At 36.5% G+C, this 16,360-nt stretch overlaps 1 protein-coding gene across 2 annotated transcripts in view; it reads right to left on the reverse strand.

Moving 5' to 3' along the window:
- NIPBL (NIPBL cohesin loading factor) overlaps window positions 1–16,360 on the reverse strand; it is a 169,246-nt gene that overhangs the window by 103,468 nt on the left and 49,418 nt on the right. For both annotated transcript variants that reach the window (XM_083354590.1, XM_083354591.1), the window contains exons 2-4: window positions 5,690–5,836; window positions 4,656–4,821; window positions 1,170–1,300 (exon numbers count right to left, since the gene is read on the reverse strand). In XM_083354590.1, coding sequence (XP_083210716.1) covers window positions 1,170–1,300; window positions 4,656–4,821; window positions 5,690–5,753 — 361 coding nt within the window. In that variant the 5' untranslated portion in view covers window positions 5,754–5,836. The remainder of the gene's footprint in view (window positions 1–1,169; window positions 1,301–4,655; window positions 4,822–5,689; window positions 5,837–16,360) is intronic.

The raw sequence follows: 16,360 nt of genomic DNA on the forward strand, positions 1-16,360 counted from the left end.
TGTGTGCGCGTGCTATATATGTATGTACTATGTATGTACTATATATACTATATGTGTGTGTACTATGTGATATATATATATGGAGAGAGAGAGATATACATATATAAACTTTAAAAAAGAAAAAAAACTAATAGAAATTAATATAGGGTGAGAAAAAGAAAAAAAGAAATCAGAGTTAAAAGAAAAATATACACAGAAGTAGCTTTTGATTTTCTTTACAGCAGTTATAATACAATTATAAAGTTATGTCTTGCTCTATGATTACAACATAACTATTTTTTGTATAATCTATTCAGTCTAATAATCAAAACCATAACTCATAAGTTCATGTTTTTCTGTTTCTTGCAAAAAAAAGTCTAAAGGACTTCCAGTCAGCAATATGTGTAGATATTGTATTTTCCATTCCTCCATTATGAGTAGTACTCAATCTTTCCATCTTTGTGCTTTCCATTTAGTTTTCACAATAAGCCATAGTTAAATACTATCTATATACTATTAAAACTCTCATGTCCATAAACTTTAACTGGGTGAAGCAGTATATCACAGACCAAAACATTTTGAACCAGGTACCTCAAATGGGCTAATTTATCCATCTGAAATACCTTACCCAAAATCTGGGAGCCGTGACTCCCACTGAATTGAAATTTAGCAAATTTTATAAAACATATTGACATAAAAATTACCAGAAAGCATTCTACGACATAATATAAAATATCACATAATATTTCATGTGGACATCTCCTGATGTTTAATATGGGCTACTTTCAAGGCAGATACATCTCTAAATATCTCCCTGAATTTTTAGGAACTCTTCCAGTGAAGGGAGTACATTAGAACTGCTACAATTGTTGAAGGTGCTAAGGAATCAGGTAAAGAAATATCTCTGAACCTATGGGTCATGGGTTATTTAAATGTAGATTTCAACATTTAAGTCCATGCCAAAGTGACTTTTTCTAGGAGTAGTACAATATTATTCTGCTATTAGTCTGAATAAGATTTTTCCCCAAAAAAATCCTAGACTGAAATGGCTAGGACACACATCTCATGTATTATAAACCAACACATTTGAAATTATATCTAAAATTCATTCATGCTATCACAATAGAAAGGCAACAAAGTTGACTGTTATTTTCTTTAGAAAATATAGTGAAATGAATAAAAACTCTCACCACTTTGTACCCCGTATCTGTTCTGCATACTTTTTTCCCTGAAAACATTAGGATTCCTTGCCAGGACAGCCTGCAGCAAGATTGGTATATCTCCCTCTGGATCATCACTGCCAAGATTATCTTTCAATTCTCTGATGTAAGATACAGAAAACAAAAGTTATAGGAACCCATGAGTATATTATCAAGCATGCAAGCTATGAATTAGGACACTCATAAAAGATAATTAATGTGCAGGGACTACAAAGTGCATTTTTCTGAGATGGAAATGGTTTCTTCTCCTTCATGGTCTATAGCATGGAATAAAATATACAGGAGCCTGGAATTTTGGTCACAAATTGTTGCAGTCATAAGTTGGGACATTATCAGACCAGACATGGTTTTGCGGCCATTTCTACCACCGTGATAAAATGAATCTCCACAGTCGTTAGGCAAACAGTGTGATAGTTAAGCAAATCCATTCTCCCAAATTGGTGATTTTTGCTGGAAACTAACAAAAAATTTGCAAATTGTGGATACGTGACCACGAAACACTGCAACTGTCATAAATGTGAGCTGGTTGCCAAGCACCAGAATGTTAAAACATTGAGGACAGATCATAAATAGTTTAAGTCACTTGTAACTTTGAACGGTCATAAGTTGAGAAATCCCTATATTTAAATTATCTGCAATAGAGCACAGTTGCTTTCATCTTTCATACAGCAGGTTCTCAAATTTGAAGCAGCAGTCTCACCATTATTAACTCTCCTGTTAATTAAACACTTGATAAAGAAATAATATTGCTACTCTTAATTTTCCATTATTCTAAAAATTGTATCTGTTAAAAATAGCATTTAATAACACACATCTATAAGATAAAGATTGACTAATTTGTTTAAAAATGTAATTTCACAATTTTTAAAAGAGCAATGATGATTTTTTTCAACTAATCTATAAATAACTACCATATTTACAAGATTAGAATTTTTACAACTAAGTAAGATTGACTGTCCATATTTCGGTGTTTTTATTTATTTATTTGTTTGTTTGTTTGTTTTTATAAACCGCCCTTCTCCCGAGGGACTCGGGGCGGTGTATAGAGTAAGGTAGGTAAACATAATGAAACAGTACTGAAAAACAATAATCAAAACAAACTGGGACCCCAATTAGAGCTATCAGGCCAGGCCGGACTGCTGGAACAGGTAAGTCTTTAAGTCGCGCCGGAAGGTGCGGAGGTCGGGGGCCATCCGGATTTCAGTTGGTAAGCAGTTCCAGAGGGCTGGCGCACCCACTGAGAATGCCCTCCCCCTGGGGGCCACCAGCCGACATTCCTTGAGCGGTGGCACCCTGAGGAGGCCCTCTCTGTGGGAGCGCACAGGGCGGTGGGGTGTTTTTTTAACACACTGATTGTGTTACCTTTCTGCATCAGCCTTACCCACTGGGAATTTATGTATTAAACTAATATTCTTTGAAAAATACTTACAAAGGCCATGTTTGGGGGGGGGGGAACACTTCTGGCTATTGACAATGAAGCAGTGAGGTTCTACAGGGTTCCATTCTTTTTCACTACTGTTTTAACATCTATATAAAGCTTTTGAGGGAGTTATAAGGAGTTAGAATTGAGATACGGTAATAGTTGATGCCACTCATCTCTAATCAACATCATTTGAATCATTGAAAACTGAAAAGCCCTTGGACTAGTGTCTGAACGCTAAGGTGGACTGGATGAGGCTCTAAAAACCATTAGGCAGGACTGCAGAGACTCGCAGAGAAAGTTTTATCCTGGCATTATGAATACTGTTCTTTCTTGACAAGCTTTATTCTTCCTCTGAAGGATAGGTGTATAATCTGTATTGATCCAAGATCAGGGATAGCAATATTTTTGGCTTAGGGGAACGGGTAAAAGTTTGAGTGTTTTGGTTTTTTTAAAAGAAAAAAGAAAAAAAAACATGTTCTGATTTAGAGGTCTCCAAAAGGCATAGGTGAGATAAAATTATTGCCTAGAAACTCAGGAACCCCATGCTTAGCAGTTGACCTTTGAATTTTAGTGTTTTGTTTTTTAAAGGACCCTGGGCAACTTACTGAAAATAATTTGGTTACATTTGCATCTATTCCACTTGAAGAGTGGAATAAAATGACAGAAAACAGTATCACTAGAAACCAAATTTCAACACATAGTCCGGGGCCGATATAAAAGGGACCATAGCTACATCAACCTAGTTTTTTAATCCCCTCAAGCTATTGTTATCAATAGACATAATTACAAACTATATGGTAATTCCTGAATATAAGGATTAACTTCAGAACTGGATTACTGTAATATTCTTTTATAATAGTTCTGTATTTGAAATTGATCTAAAAGCTAATTCTGGTGCAAAATCCTACAACTAACTTACTGAGGTAACGAACTCACCAGAAACAGACAACTTTTCTGAAGGAGTTCAAGAACTACCAATTGCGTTGTATAAAATGTTATCATATTTTAGGAACTGGGTAATTAGTAGCTTTGTACTTTGTGCATTTGTCTGGGTTTCAAGAACAGCTAAGGTGTCTTCTTAGTGGTATTACATCTGCCAGGGATTTCTCTGAAGAAACCATCATTGGCAGAAGCCACAAGTGTAGAATTAAACCTATGTATTTACCCAGCTGTTAACTGAGATGCTATATATTCTGTTAATGTTGATATTGTTGTCTGGAATAATTTTGTTCTAGTGATTCTAGCGAACTTGAGAGTCAGTTTGGTCCAATGGTTAAGGCACCAGGCTAGAAAGCAAGAGATCACAAGTTCAAGTTCTGCCTTAGTCTTGAAAACCTGTTGGGTGATTTTGTGCCAGTCACTCTCTCAGCCCAACCCACTGCACAGGTTTTGTGGGGAAAATAGGAGGAAGAATATCTGTTCGATATGTTCGTGCCTTACTTGTAAAAATAATAAATAAGGGATATAAATAAATAATTTTATGTCTCTAATATGATTTTGAACTCTTTTGAAATCTACATATTTCATATTTATAAATGAATACCTTAATGTGTAGTCTATTTCACAGCCTTAAAAACTACAAATCCAACAATGTTCTGAGATCCAGCACTTCAGTATTTTTAAGTCATTATTCATACAGCAAAAGCAGAACAAAAAGATGCTGAAAATCATGAAATAGTCAGACTATTACAACACTAGTGTCGCAATCCATTACTTTGCTTAATTTGTTAGTATTTAGTTACTCATTTTTCACTAAATCACTAAGGTATACTTATTTTATTTATAGCCTTTCATTCAGGACCTCTAGGCACCACATATTAAGTGTTCTCTCCTCCTCTACTGCTCCACAACAACAGAGCTATTAACTAGACTGAACAAAAAAATATCTTACTGGCCCAATAAAAATAAGATTTTTGTTGAGAGTGGATTAGACCTTTTCTACATTTTTACAATCCAGCAGTATCAATAAAGTGCCTTTAATAATTCTACACACATAATAGTCAATTTTAAAACGCTGTGCTTTAAATACATACATGTGATCTGTTGACACCTGGTTGAGACTGTGTACAAGCTGTGAAACCAGATTTTCATCCCTACAAGCCAAAAGACAGTTCACCTCCTCTGCAATTCGTCCATTAAAGAGCAGGCTTTTTGTAGTTGTGGCGGGCAAAGGTGATGGAAGAGGCAGCTGATTCAAAACTGTTTAGAAAGGTTTAGAATAAAACATTACTCCATTTTTAAAAAAAACACAACAGCATTTCAGAAAATTTTTGTCCCATTTAGCATTCCTGCAGTATTAAACACTGTGATTCAGAGCCAGTAATAATACCTCTGACATTAATAACTATTGATACTTCTGATGCTCAGTCTTCTCCAAATTGATATTCTTGCTAGGAATTCCAGAAGTTGTAATTTCCAAGGTACCTAGTGAGCATCAACTTAGGGAAGCCTATTCTACTTCCATATTTCATGTTACTATTCTCTTCTTTTGCGTTTTTGTGCATAGCAATTGAGTGCCAGAAAATTATCTATTATGCATCAAGAATTGGCCAGGTATCTGTTATACTTGAATCAATGCCCTCTTGCACAGAGCTCAAAGAAATACTAAGGTGAGGCTTCTTTGCCATCCAGCACACAATTCCCACTGATCAATTTCTAAGGTTTTTATTGGATAGGGGTCAATTTAATTGCATTTTTTAACTGAAAAATTAAATAACTTCAAATTATAATATTGCCATAGGAGATAAGAATATTGTGTTATAACACAAATGCGTATTTTGCTCTGTTGTCAAATCAGGATTTTAAAAGTACAAACTACTCATTCTTCATCCAAGAAAAATAAGGTAGATATTTGGTACAGTGATAACCAAGGTATGCACAGATAAACTATACTTTATTTCTAACCATATATGCATACATACGCATGTGCACACATTTAGTTCACCTGCGCGCACACACACAATTTATTTCCAAAGATATTTTGATATAAATATAAACATACAATAGCATGCTAAGATAATTTATATTAAGTTTTAATTTTAAAAAACTTACTTAGAAAGATACTTACGATCAGTAAGACTAGCAATCCCTGCAAGAGTAGTGATGGGAACATGAGGCATATCCCCATTCATCCTGAAGTGCTTGGGATGGTGGTGCTTACACACAGATTTTAGTTCAGGTGCCAGCTAACATTACTTCCCATCTCCCACACACACTGGAATGAGAAAGAAAGACTCTATTTGCAAAGCAAAACAAAATTTAAAGTCTAAAAAAATGTAGTAGCATAGAGTTTTATTTAATATGCAATATAAAAGAATAGTCTTTTATATTAAAGTTTATATTAAAGTTTGCATAAAGTGAGTAGTCTATATCAGGGGTGTCAAACTGCCGACCGATGGGCCAGATGTGTCATGCTGAAACCGCACCCACCCCATTGCTGGCAATGGAGAAAAAGTTGTGGTACGTCGCGACACTTCAAGTGACGTTGCAAATTTGACACCCCAGGTCTATATGATCAACATAAGAAAAATAATTGGAGGAACCCTTCTGGGTACAGTGGTAAGAGAAAGTTCAATAAAGATCTGATGCAATACATTATTTTAGGTATGTTTGTATAGCCAGAATCCTGTTATCTATTAGAATGACAGCAGATAACTATCTAGCAGATAATTACAATAACAGTGGTTCCAGTACTGCAGAAATAGATTTTGTATTATTTGAATCACATATAGTCAAATAAACTTTATATAGATTGACAATTTTGTCTATCTGCTAGGTTGAAAAAACTGCTCTTAAAATTTATTAAAGTGACACTCATTGATCTTGTATTTCCGGGATCTCAGAATTGATTTATTCAATAGTAAAAGCAGTTGTTCTTGAGAATAAGTTTCTGTAACAAAGAACACACAAAATAATACTTCTATAATAATAAAACAGATTAAATGTATACCCAATACATGATGTGTGAACTTCTTCATCAACATATTTTGCAGTTAAATTGGATTGTATGGGTTATGCATTCATCATGGTCCCTACATTGACTTCCTGATGGATATAGATTTGGTCTCTCGGCATGAGTGAAGCAAGGCAAAATTACTGAACACAATGACAGAAGCACTACAGAAATATGGTTGTAGTTGATGTCAAGTAATTTGTGGATTAGATATTCTAGTTATTAAAACACTGTAAAACAAATGCTACTCAATGCATTGGAATAAAGCTTATATGCATAGGAACCCTTTGAGAGTTAGTATCAACCTGATGAACCTTGCTGAATTCTTTCAAAGAGCTCAGAATATTATGTAAGGTATTTTTTCATAATTAATCTGAGTTAATCTGTGTTGAAATATGATAACTGTTTGAATATCCAAGCTGACCATCTAATTTATATAACCAGTTGATCTAAGGAGAATGTGTCTGAACTTCAGGGACTACTTATGTAGCTCCCATTTCTACTCTTAATTCTACTATAGAGGTTATCCAGATAATAATGAACTTCCTATGAGACTAACCTGAAAGCCTAAGAAAGTATGTAATATCTGGGTAAGTTACTTACATAAACTGGCTTGTTAATACATAGCCCTGTGCTATTCCGTGAGTATTCAAAGTTACAATGGTGTGCTGAAAAAAATGGACTAATGATCAATCCTCGCACTTACAACTATTGTAGCTCCCCCAGAGTCAAATGATCAAATTTTGGGTGCTTAGCAACCAGCTTGCATTTATGGACATGGCAGCATTCTGTGGCCAATGACTGTGCAAACTGTCTCTGCTTCAACTCTTTCCATTTGCCTATATACTCCCATCTCTGCCCTCTTTTGGCATCCTGCACAACCTAACTTGAGATGAAGAAGCTGGTGTCTCCCACAATTAACCACTACTATTGCCACACCCCACTACCACCTCCAGCTGATCCTTCACTGTCTTCTTTGCCTTGCCTTGCCTCCCCTCTGCTGGGCTCACTGACATTGGCCAGCCTTAAAGTCCATTGCATGGGAACTCTGTTGACCTAGCCACCACTGAAATCTCCCTACCATGGAAAGTCTCCACTTTGCTGCCTGATGGTGGGTGAGATGGTGGACAAGGCAAGCTCACTGATATAGCCCCAGATTCCATGCTGTGGAATCTGGGGCTATATTAAATGCAAGAGCTACTTCCTATTAAGAAAAAAATAATATCTTCTAATTAAGCCTAAAAAGTCTAAGAAATGTTTAAATACTATAGAATCACCAAATATATTCAGTTAAAAAGAGTTTTTACACTTTAGCATTCATTTAATAAACTCTAAATAAACTCTGTATATTTAGATCTGCGACCAATTCTAGCTTAGGAAAATATAATCACTTTCATTTTCGCCATTTCACCTTAGAAGTCTAAGAATCACTTTTGTATGACATAATGATTACAATTTGTTTAATGGTTCTATTGGTGCTTTTGAAGCATAGCCAATCCATTCTAGATACGAAAAAAAGCAAACAAAAGATTGATAATACATTAACTTCTAAATCATTATTATTGGTCTATTTTAAGGCTGACTTTAAAAAACAATTTCAGTTCAAAAATACAGATTGTCCTTGCTTACTTAACTAGTGCCCTAGCGATTCTAAGTTACAACACTGCTGAAAAAAATAACTTTATGACCAGCTCTCACATTTACAATCATTACATCTTTGTGGTCATGTGATCAAAATTCAGCTGCTTTGCAAATGGCAGGCATTTACAAGCATCTCATCTTGCAATCACATGATTGCTGCTTCACAATTGGCTACCCACAAGCAAAGTAAATGGATCCAGTAGTAAAATAACAAGTTACATCATGTGATATCTGACTTAACAGCTATGAGTGGATTAGTTAATGGATGCAGCAGAAGTGAGGTGCTAAATCTGTCACAATCATGTGATAGCTATCTTAAAAACTGTATCACTTAGCGATGGAGCTGTCGATCCCAAATGTGGTTGTTAAGTGGGGACTACCTGTACAATAATGTAACCTATATTAATATAGGTTACATATATTAAACACATTAAAATATTAGGAGATGATGTAATAAAAAGTCGATGACTACTACTTTGTTCTTGATAAATTTTCCTGGTAGGAAGCCATTATTACATTGGTATCCTGCTTTCCTTGGGGAACAAAAAGTGTCATACACAGTGGTGCCTTCTCATTTTATCCGCATATTAACATTCTTATGTTGATGAACAATGCTAGGCTGAATGATCATCAACAACGAAATATAGCTCAGTGATTTCCATAATGGAATGGCAACTTGGTCTCAATGTAGTACCTTACCCTCCATATAACAATGGCATATTGTGAAAAAATAACTACAATAATTAAGGATTTTTAAAAGGTGAAAATATATGTGTAAAACCTGGTTGTTTTCCTTGTCAGTGTAGAAATCAGGAATATGTTTTTGAGGATCAGTGAGACATTGGCTTAAATGTGCTTCAAAGTCTTTCACTATATATTTTAGAAGAAGAAACAAGTAGTATATATTTTTTTAAAAAAGGATAATGACCCAAGAAACTTGCTTAAGAATAGCAATACTAAAAATGCCCATGAACTTAATTTGTGGTAAGCTAGTGCTTAATTACTAATTTCCCATCCATTATACAAACATAACTATTACACATTCATAAGCTAAAATTTGTGTATGTATATATTTGTCCACAAGAGGGCGCAGAACATACTTTCAGATAAAGTATACTTTTTGTCTGTATTTGTTATATTTTGAATTCAACAGGTGAAATGTGGAAAATACATCATACATTTGATCAAACTTTTTTTAAAGTCAGCATTAAATCAGTTTTTTTTAAAAACAGTAAACAGAAGCTTAGAGTACAAAAACTCAGGGTGCATATATAAAAAAAATCTAAATTTAGTGATTGAGGTTATATAAAATATCTCTCTCTCTCTCTCTCTCTCACACACACACACACACACACACACAATATAACATTTTATACAATACATATAAAACACATATACAATCAGATTAAGTGCTAGTGGACATTCTAACACTAACCCAACATTAGCTTTTGCATTTCAATTTTTTTAATGAAGAATAAATGTAGTTAATTGTTTCCTACCTCCATTAGGCTACACTGCCAATTCTGTTATTTAAACACAAAATGTTCAGAACTTTATAATGGAAATTTCAATAAAATAGGAAACACATATACTTAAATATTTTGTATGTTACTGAAAAGTAATAATCTGCTTTGCGATCCTGCTAATGCAAAAAAGCAAGGATAAAAACCTTATTGAATGCATTTGGGTTAATATAAAAGGAAAAAGGAATGACATTGCCACAGGTGTATACTGTAGACCACCCAACCAACCAGAGAAAAGATATGAACTTTTTGCTAATCAGTTAGCTTAGGTGTGCAAGAAGGATGCTACAATAGTAATTGGTGGTTTGAATTATGCTGACAAACACTCTGCATCACTGGGAGATCAAACAGATTCTTCACGAATCTAGAAGACAACTTTGTCACCCAAAAGATAGAGAGAACTAGAGGGTCAACTATATTGAACTTAATTTAATCTTTACTAACAGAGATGAAATGATATAAAGGGTTGAAGTTGCAGGAACTTTGGGGGACAGTGACCATATTATACTGGAATTCAACATAATGCAGGCACATGTCAAACCAGTGTCTTAGACTTTAAGAGAGCTGATTTCAACAAACTTGGAAAGTACTCCATGGATACTATTGTAATAAAAACAAACAATATGTAATTAATGTGTATTTTCCACTTTAAAGTGCATTTTCCACATTAATGTTATCATTTTTTTAATGTACACTGTCTGCTTAACACTTAATACACTTAGACAATTAAGCAGGAAAACCTGATAAGTGGATAAAATGACAAATATAGTCTAAATATTTGGCTGATTGTGTGATGAATCATGATAATAATTGAAGTACATCAGATGGTTGAGTCCAAAATTTCTGTTGTTAAGTGAGATTGTTAAGTGAGGTTTGCCTCATTTTATGACCTTTCTTGCCACAGTTAAGTGAATCACTGAAGCTGGTAAGTTAGTAACCCGGTTGTTAAGTGAATCTGACTTCCCCATTGACTTTTCTTGTGTGGAGGTCACAAAAGAAGATCACATGACCTCGGGACACAGCAACATCATAAATATGAACCAGCTGCCAAGCATCTGAATTTTGATCACATGATCATGGGGATGCTGCAAAAGTGACAACTGAAAAACGGTCATAAGTCCCTTTTTACAGCGCCGTTGTAACTTTGAATGGTCACTAAAAGAACTGTTGTAAGTTGAGGAACATCTGTATATCTAAAGGATAGGGAAGAAGATGCAATATACCAGGAAGGCCTATTGAGTACTGGAGACACCAAAATGATCTACAAGAATGACCAAATGAAGAATAGAAAATAGGCATGGGAAAACAAAGCATAACATGGCCAGTACATTAAAAAATAGCAGGAAAAATAAATTTTTAAGAGCAGGAAAGTTGAAGAAAGAGACAAAATGGCTAATTCTGGCTGTCCAAGACCAAGCCTTAGGAACAAATGCATATAAAGTCAGGACTGAGAAGACGGAAACAGATAGTAAATGCTGTCTCTGCAAAGAAGCTGAAGATACAATGTATCATCTAGTTAGCACCTGTAAGTCACATATCACCTGTGGAGATGGTTACCAGCATCAAATTCCTGGGTGTGCAGTTAACGAGTAGGCTGGCTTGGTTGCTCAACAGTGAGACATTGGTGAAGTGGGCACAGCAGTGCCTGCATTTTCTGAATCGCCTGAGAAAAGCACATCTTCCTTCTCCTGTCCTTACCACTTTCTAAAGAGAGACAATCCTGTCATATAGCATTACAGTCTGGTTTAGAAGCATCACTGCTTCAGACAGGAAGGCGGTGCAGAGAGTGGTGAGGATGGCTGAAAAGATCATTGGCAGTTCCCTCCCTCCCATCCAGGACATAGCACAGAAACGTTGCTTGAGCAGGGTCCGTAAGATTATCTGGGACGCTACACAATCTCTTCACAACCTGTTTTCCCTGTTACCTTCTGGGAGGAGGCTTCGTGGCGTCCAAAGCAGAACATCCAGATTCAGTTATAGTTTCGTTTCATACAGTATTAACCTTGTGAACTTTAAAGCTTCCTCTTTCTGTTATGTATTCAAGATGGACAGTGATTAATATTTGTTATTTATATGTAAGGGTGTAGGTTTATACATCTTTGTATGTAGCATGTTTAAATGTGTGTTATGTATGTGTACTTTGAGAGCAAGCAACCAAATTTCATTTTCATTGTGTGTCAATGTGCCCACAGTAAAAAATGACAATAAAGATTATCTATCTTATCTATCTAGCAGCTGCAATAAGATTGCAAAGACTGATTACAAACAACGGGATGGTAGCAACAAAGGTGCACTGGAAGACCTGCAAGAAACACCATATGTCTGCAAGAAAGAACTGGGACCATAAAATAGGTAAGAAGACATATACAGGGAGTGCAGAATTATTAGGCAAGTTGTATTTTTGAGGATTAATTTTATTATTGAACAACAACCATGTTCTCAATGAACCCAAAAAACTCATTAATATCAAAGCTGAATATTTTTGGAAGTAGTTTTTAGTTTGTTTTTAGTTATAGCTATTTTAGGGGGATATCTGTGTGTGCAGGTGACTATTACTGTGCATAATTATTAGGCAACTTAACAAAAAACAAATATATACCCATTTCAATTATTTATTTTTACCAGTGAAACCAATATAACATCTCAACATTCACAAATATACATTTCTGACATTCAAAAACATAACAAAAACAAATCAGTGACCAATATAGCCACCTTTCTTTGCAAGGACACTCAAAAGCCTGCCATCCATGGATTCTGTCAGTGTTTTGATCTGTTCACCATCAACATTGCGTGCAGCAGCAACCACAGCCTCCCAGACACTGTTCAGAGAGGTGTACTGTTTTCCCTCCTTGTAAATCTCACATTTGATGATGGACCACAGGTTCTCAATGGGGTTCAGATCAGGTGAACAAGGAGGCCATGTCATTAGATTTCCTTCTTTTATACCCTTTCTTGCCAGCCACGCTGTGGAGTACTTGGACGCGTGTGATGGAGCATTGTCCTGCATGAAAATCATGTTTTTCTTGAAGGATGCAGACTTCTTCCTGTACCTCTGCTTGAAGAAGGTGTCTTCCAGAAACTGGCAGTAGGACTGGGAGTTGAGCTTGACTCCATCCTCAACCCGAAAAGGCCCCACAAGCTCATCTTTGATGATACCAGCCCAAACCAGTACTCCACCTCCACCTTGCTGGCGTCTGAGTCGGACTGGAGCTCTCTGCCCTTTACCAATCCAGCCACGGGCCCATCCATCTGGCCCATCAAGACTCACTCTCATTTCATCAGTCCATAAAACCTTAGAAAAATCAGTCTTGAGATATTTCTTGGCCCAGTCTTGACGTTTCAGCTTTTGTGTCTTGTTCAGTGGTGGTCGTCTTTCAGCCTTTCTTACCTTGGCCATGTCTCTGAGTATTGCACACCTTGTGCTTTTGGGCACTCCAGTGATGTTGCAGCTCTGAAATATGGCCAAACTGGTGGCAAGTGGCATCTTGGCAGCTGCACGCTTGACTTTTCTCAGTTCATGGGCAGTTATTTTGCGCCTTGGTTTCTCCACACGCTTCTTGCGACCCTGTTGACTATTTTGAATGAAACGCTTGATTGTTCGATGATCACGCTTCAGAAGCTTTGCAATCTTAAGAGTGCTGCATCCCTCTGCAAGATATCTCACTATTTTTGACTTTTCTGAGCCTGTCAAGTCCTTCTTTTGACCCATTTTGCCAAAGGAAAGGAAGTTGCCTAATAATTATGCACACCTGATACAGGGTGTTGATGTCATTAGACCACACCCCTTCTCATTACAGAGATGCACATCACCTAATATGCTTAATTGGTAGTAGGCTTTCGAGCCTATACAGCTTGGAGTAAGACAACATGCATAAAGAGGATGATGTGGTCAAAATACTCATTTGCCTAATAATTCTGCACTCCCTGTATTAATTTGTCTTTGGTGCAAGACTTAATATTTTTCAACATCCATATTCTTTTCAACTACTGTATATGGAAATTGACAAATGGCCCACAGAAATGGAGTCTATGCTGTTCTGATTCCTGGCCCCAATTACCGTATATACTTGAGTATAAGCCGAATTTTTCAGCCCACTTTTTGGGCTGAAAAATCCACTTCGGCTTATACTCCAGTGAACAAAAAAAAAAGAACTTCCACCCCCCAGTTTGGAGAGCTGCTGCTTTCATCAAACATGGACGAAGGCAGCAGCTCTCCAAACGGGCTGCGGCGGTTTGGAGAGCTGCGCGCGCAGCTCCACCGCCACCTCTGCAAGCCTCCGCTGAGAGAATGGGGCGGTGGAAGCTTGCCACCCATTTTCTCGGCGAAGACTTCTTTCGGGGGATGCAGCCTCTGTCACCCCCTTCTCTCAGCTGGGCAGCTGAGAGAAGGGGGCGGCAGAGGCTGCATCCCCCGAAAGAAGTCTTCGCCGAGAAAATGGTCGCTGAGATTTTCTCGGCAAAGATTTCTTTCGGGGGATGCAGCTTCTGCCGCCCCTTTCTCTCAGCTGCCCGGGCAGCTGAGAGAAGGGGGCGGCAGAGGCTGCATCCCCCAAAAGAAGTCTTCGCCGAGAAAATGGTCGCTGAGATGCCTCATTCTCTCGCTCAGCAGAGACTTCTTTCGCGAGATCCAGCCTCTGCCGTGCTGCACCGAGAGAACAGCAAGCCGCCCCATTCTCTCGGCGGAGCACTCCACCGCCCCATTCTCTTGGCGGCTTGCCACCCCGTTCTCTCATCTCAGCAGAGACGTCTTTCGGGGGATCCAGCCTCCAGCTGCTGCATTTCCCAGCCTCGGCTTATACTCGAGTCAATAACTTTTTCCAGTTTTGGGGGGTAAAATTAGGTGTCTCGGCTTATACTCGAGTCGGCTTATACTCAAGTATATACGGTATATACCAAATTGATGACTTTATATTACTTGAAGTCTATGAACAAGTTGCATTCAGACATAGATTATGTATAAATTACTACAATGTAGGAAGGTCATCCTTTATTGAAATTATTGTGTGGAATCTGATATACATGCATGAAAAGTCCTTATATATATATACTGCTCAAAAAAATAAAGGGAACACAAGATAAGACATCCTACTATTAAATACAGTACATTGTGTTGTTTAAGTGTTCCCTTTATTTTTTTGAGCAGTATATTATTTTGTTATTTTTTTGCTTCTTTTTATTTCCTTATTGCTTCTTCTATTTACAGTAATTAAAAGCATTACATCCTGTGCTACTTTCAACAGAAGCATGAAAGACAGCATGCTATTGGTAATATTACTTTCACAAATTAATCCGATACAAATTTCCAAAATAAACATAGTAACCATTTTGGTTTCATACCGTAATCTAAAATATCAAATGGGATTGCTTCCAAGTTATTCAAATGAGAAGAGAGGTAGATAATGATCTACTGGTAAATCTCTGAGTGATTTACAGCATATCAGCAAATGCTTGTGACTTGTTAACCGTGGCAATCATGCAGTGTAATATATATTTACTTATGAGTCCCACTTTCCTTACCATTATTGTCATTTAAATCAGTGTATGATGTTAATTAATTGTTAAACTTTAAATATTTGGAAGAAAATCAGGACAGATTTTCAAGAGGCTAGACAGCAAGATCTGTACTAGTACTAAAAATAAATCCCCAATCTGAGTATAGTGAATTCATAGATCATATATGCACCCATTAGTCAGTAATCTGCAGCTGGTTCCAATTCATATACTCTAGGGTTGCAATATAGATACAATGATTTTAAACTTTGCCTATGAAAAATCTAATAAAGGATTTAATACTTCTGGGAATATGCCAGCAAAAGAACATACTGTGCACGCACGCACGCACGCGCGCACACACACACACACACACACACACACATAATTTGTTTATATACAAATAAACATAGTGAAATTGAGAACTAATCAATACCAAGGGTTAGAATGAAGTCATAGCATTATCCAAGACAGGACAGTGAGGAGGAGGAGGAAATAAGGAAAAGCTACAAACTTGCATTTTCTTATTAAAAAAGCAGGACCTAATATGAATTTCTTTTGCTTACCAGAGTAACTTAACTAACTTAAGTTTACTTTTAAAAAGTAGCTATATAAACATTAAAACTGAAATTAAACCTAGCAATACTCTTCATTATGTTTGAATTAGTACTTTTCAAGGAGGTGAGCTTTTCATCCTCAATTCCTCCAGCAACATTTTGTTTTAATTTGTAATCTAGCTCAACTCCAAAACATCTTTGTAATTAAAATATAAACTTTTCATAATAAGAGAACTCTGCCCCCTTGTGGAATAGAACACAAGCCTGTTCACAAATGGAAAATAAAAAGAACTAACAAGTGTTTTGTTTTTTTAAAAAACTGAATGATTTTTATTATAAATAGCTTAAGTCTAATAAGCAGAATGAAGTTTGAAGGACTAAGAAAGAGAAACCACATACGGTGAAAAATCTGGTAGAAATGTTTATATCCAAGCCATAAAGGAAGTTGAGGAAACCACTAAGATAAAATCAGCATAAGCTACACTGAGCAAAGATATATAAAATAGATACAGTGAGGGGAAAATTATTTGATCCTGATTTTGTATGTTTGCCCACTGACAAAGAAATGATAG

Source organism: Vipera ursinii, assembly GCF_947247035.1.
Source record: "Vipera ursinii genome assembly, chromosome: 2".
In the NCBI taxonomy this organism is placed as follows: domain Eukaryota; kingdom Metazoa; phylum Chordata; class Lepidosauria; order Squamata; family Viperidae; genus Vipera; species Vipera ursinii.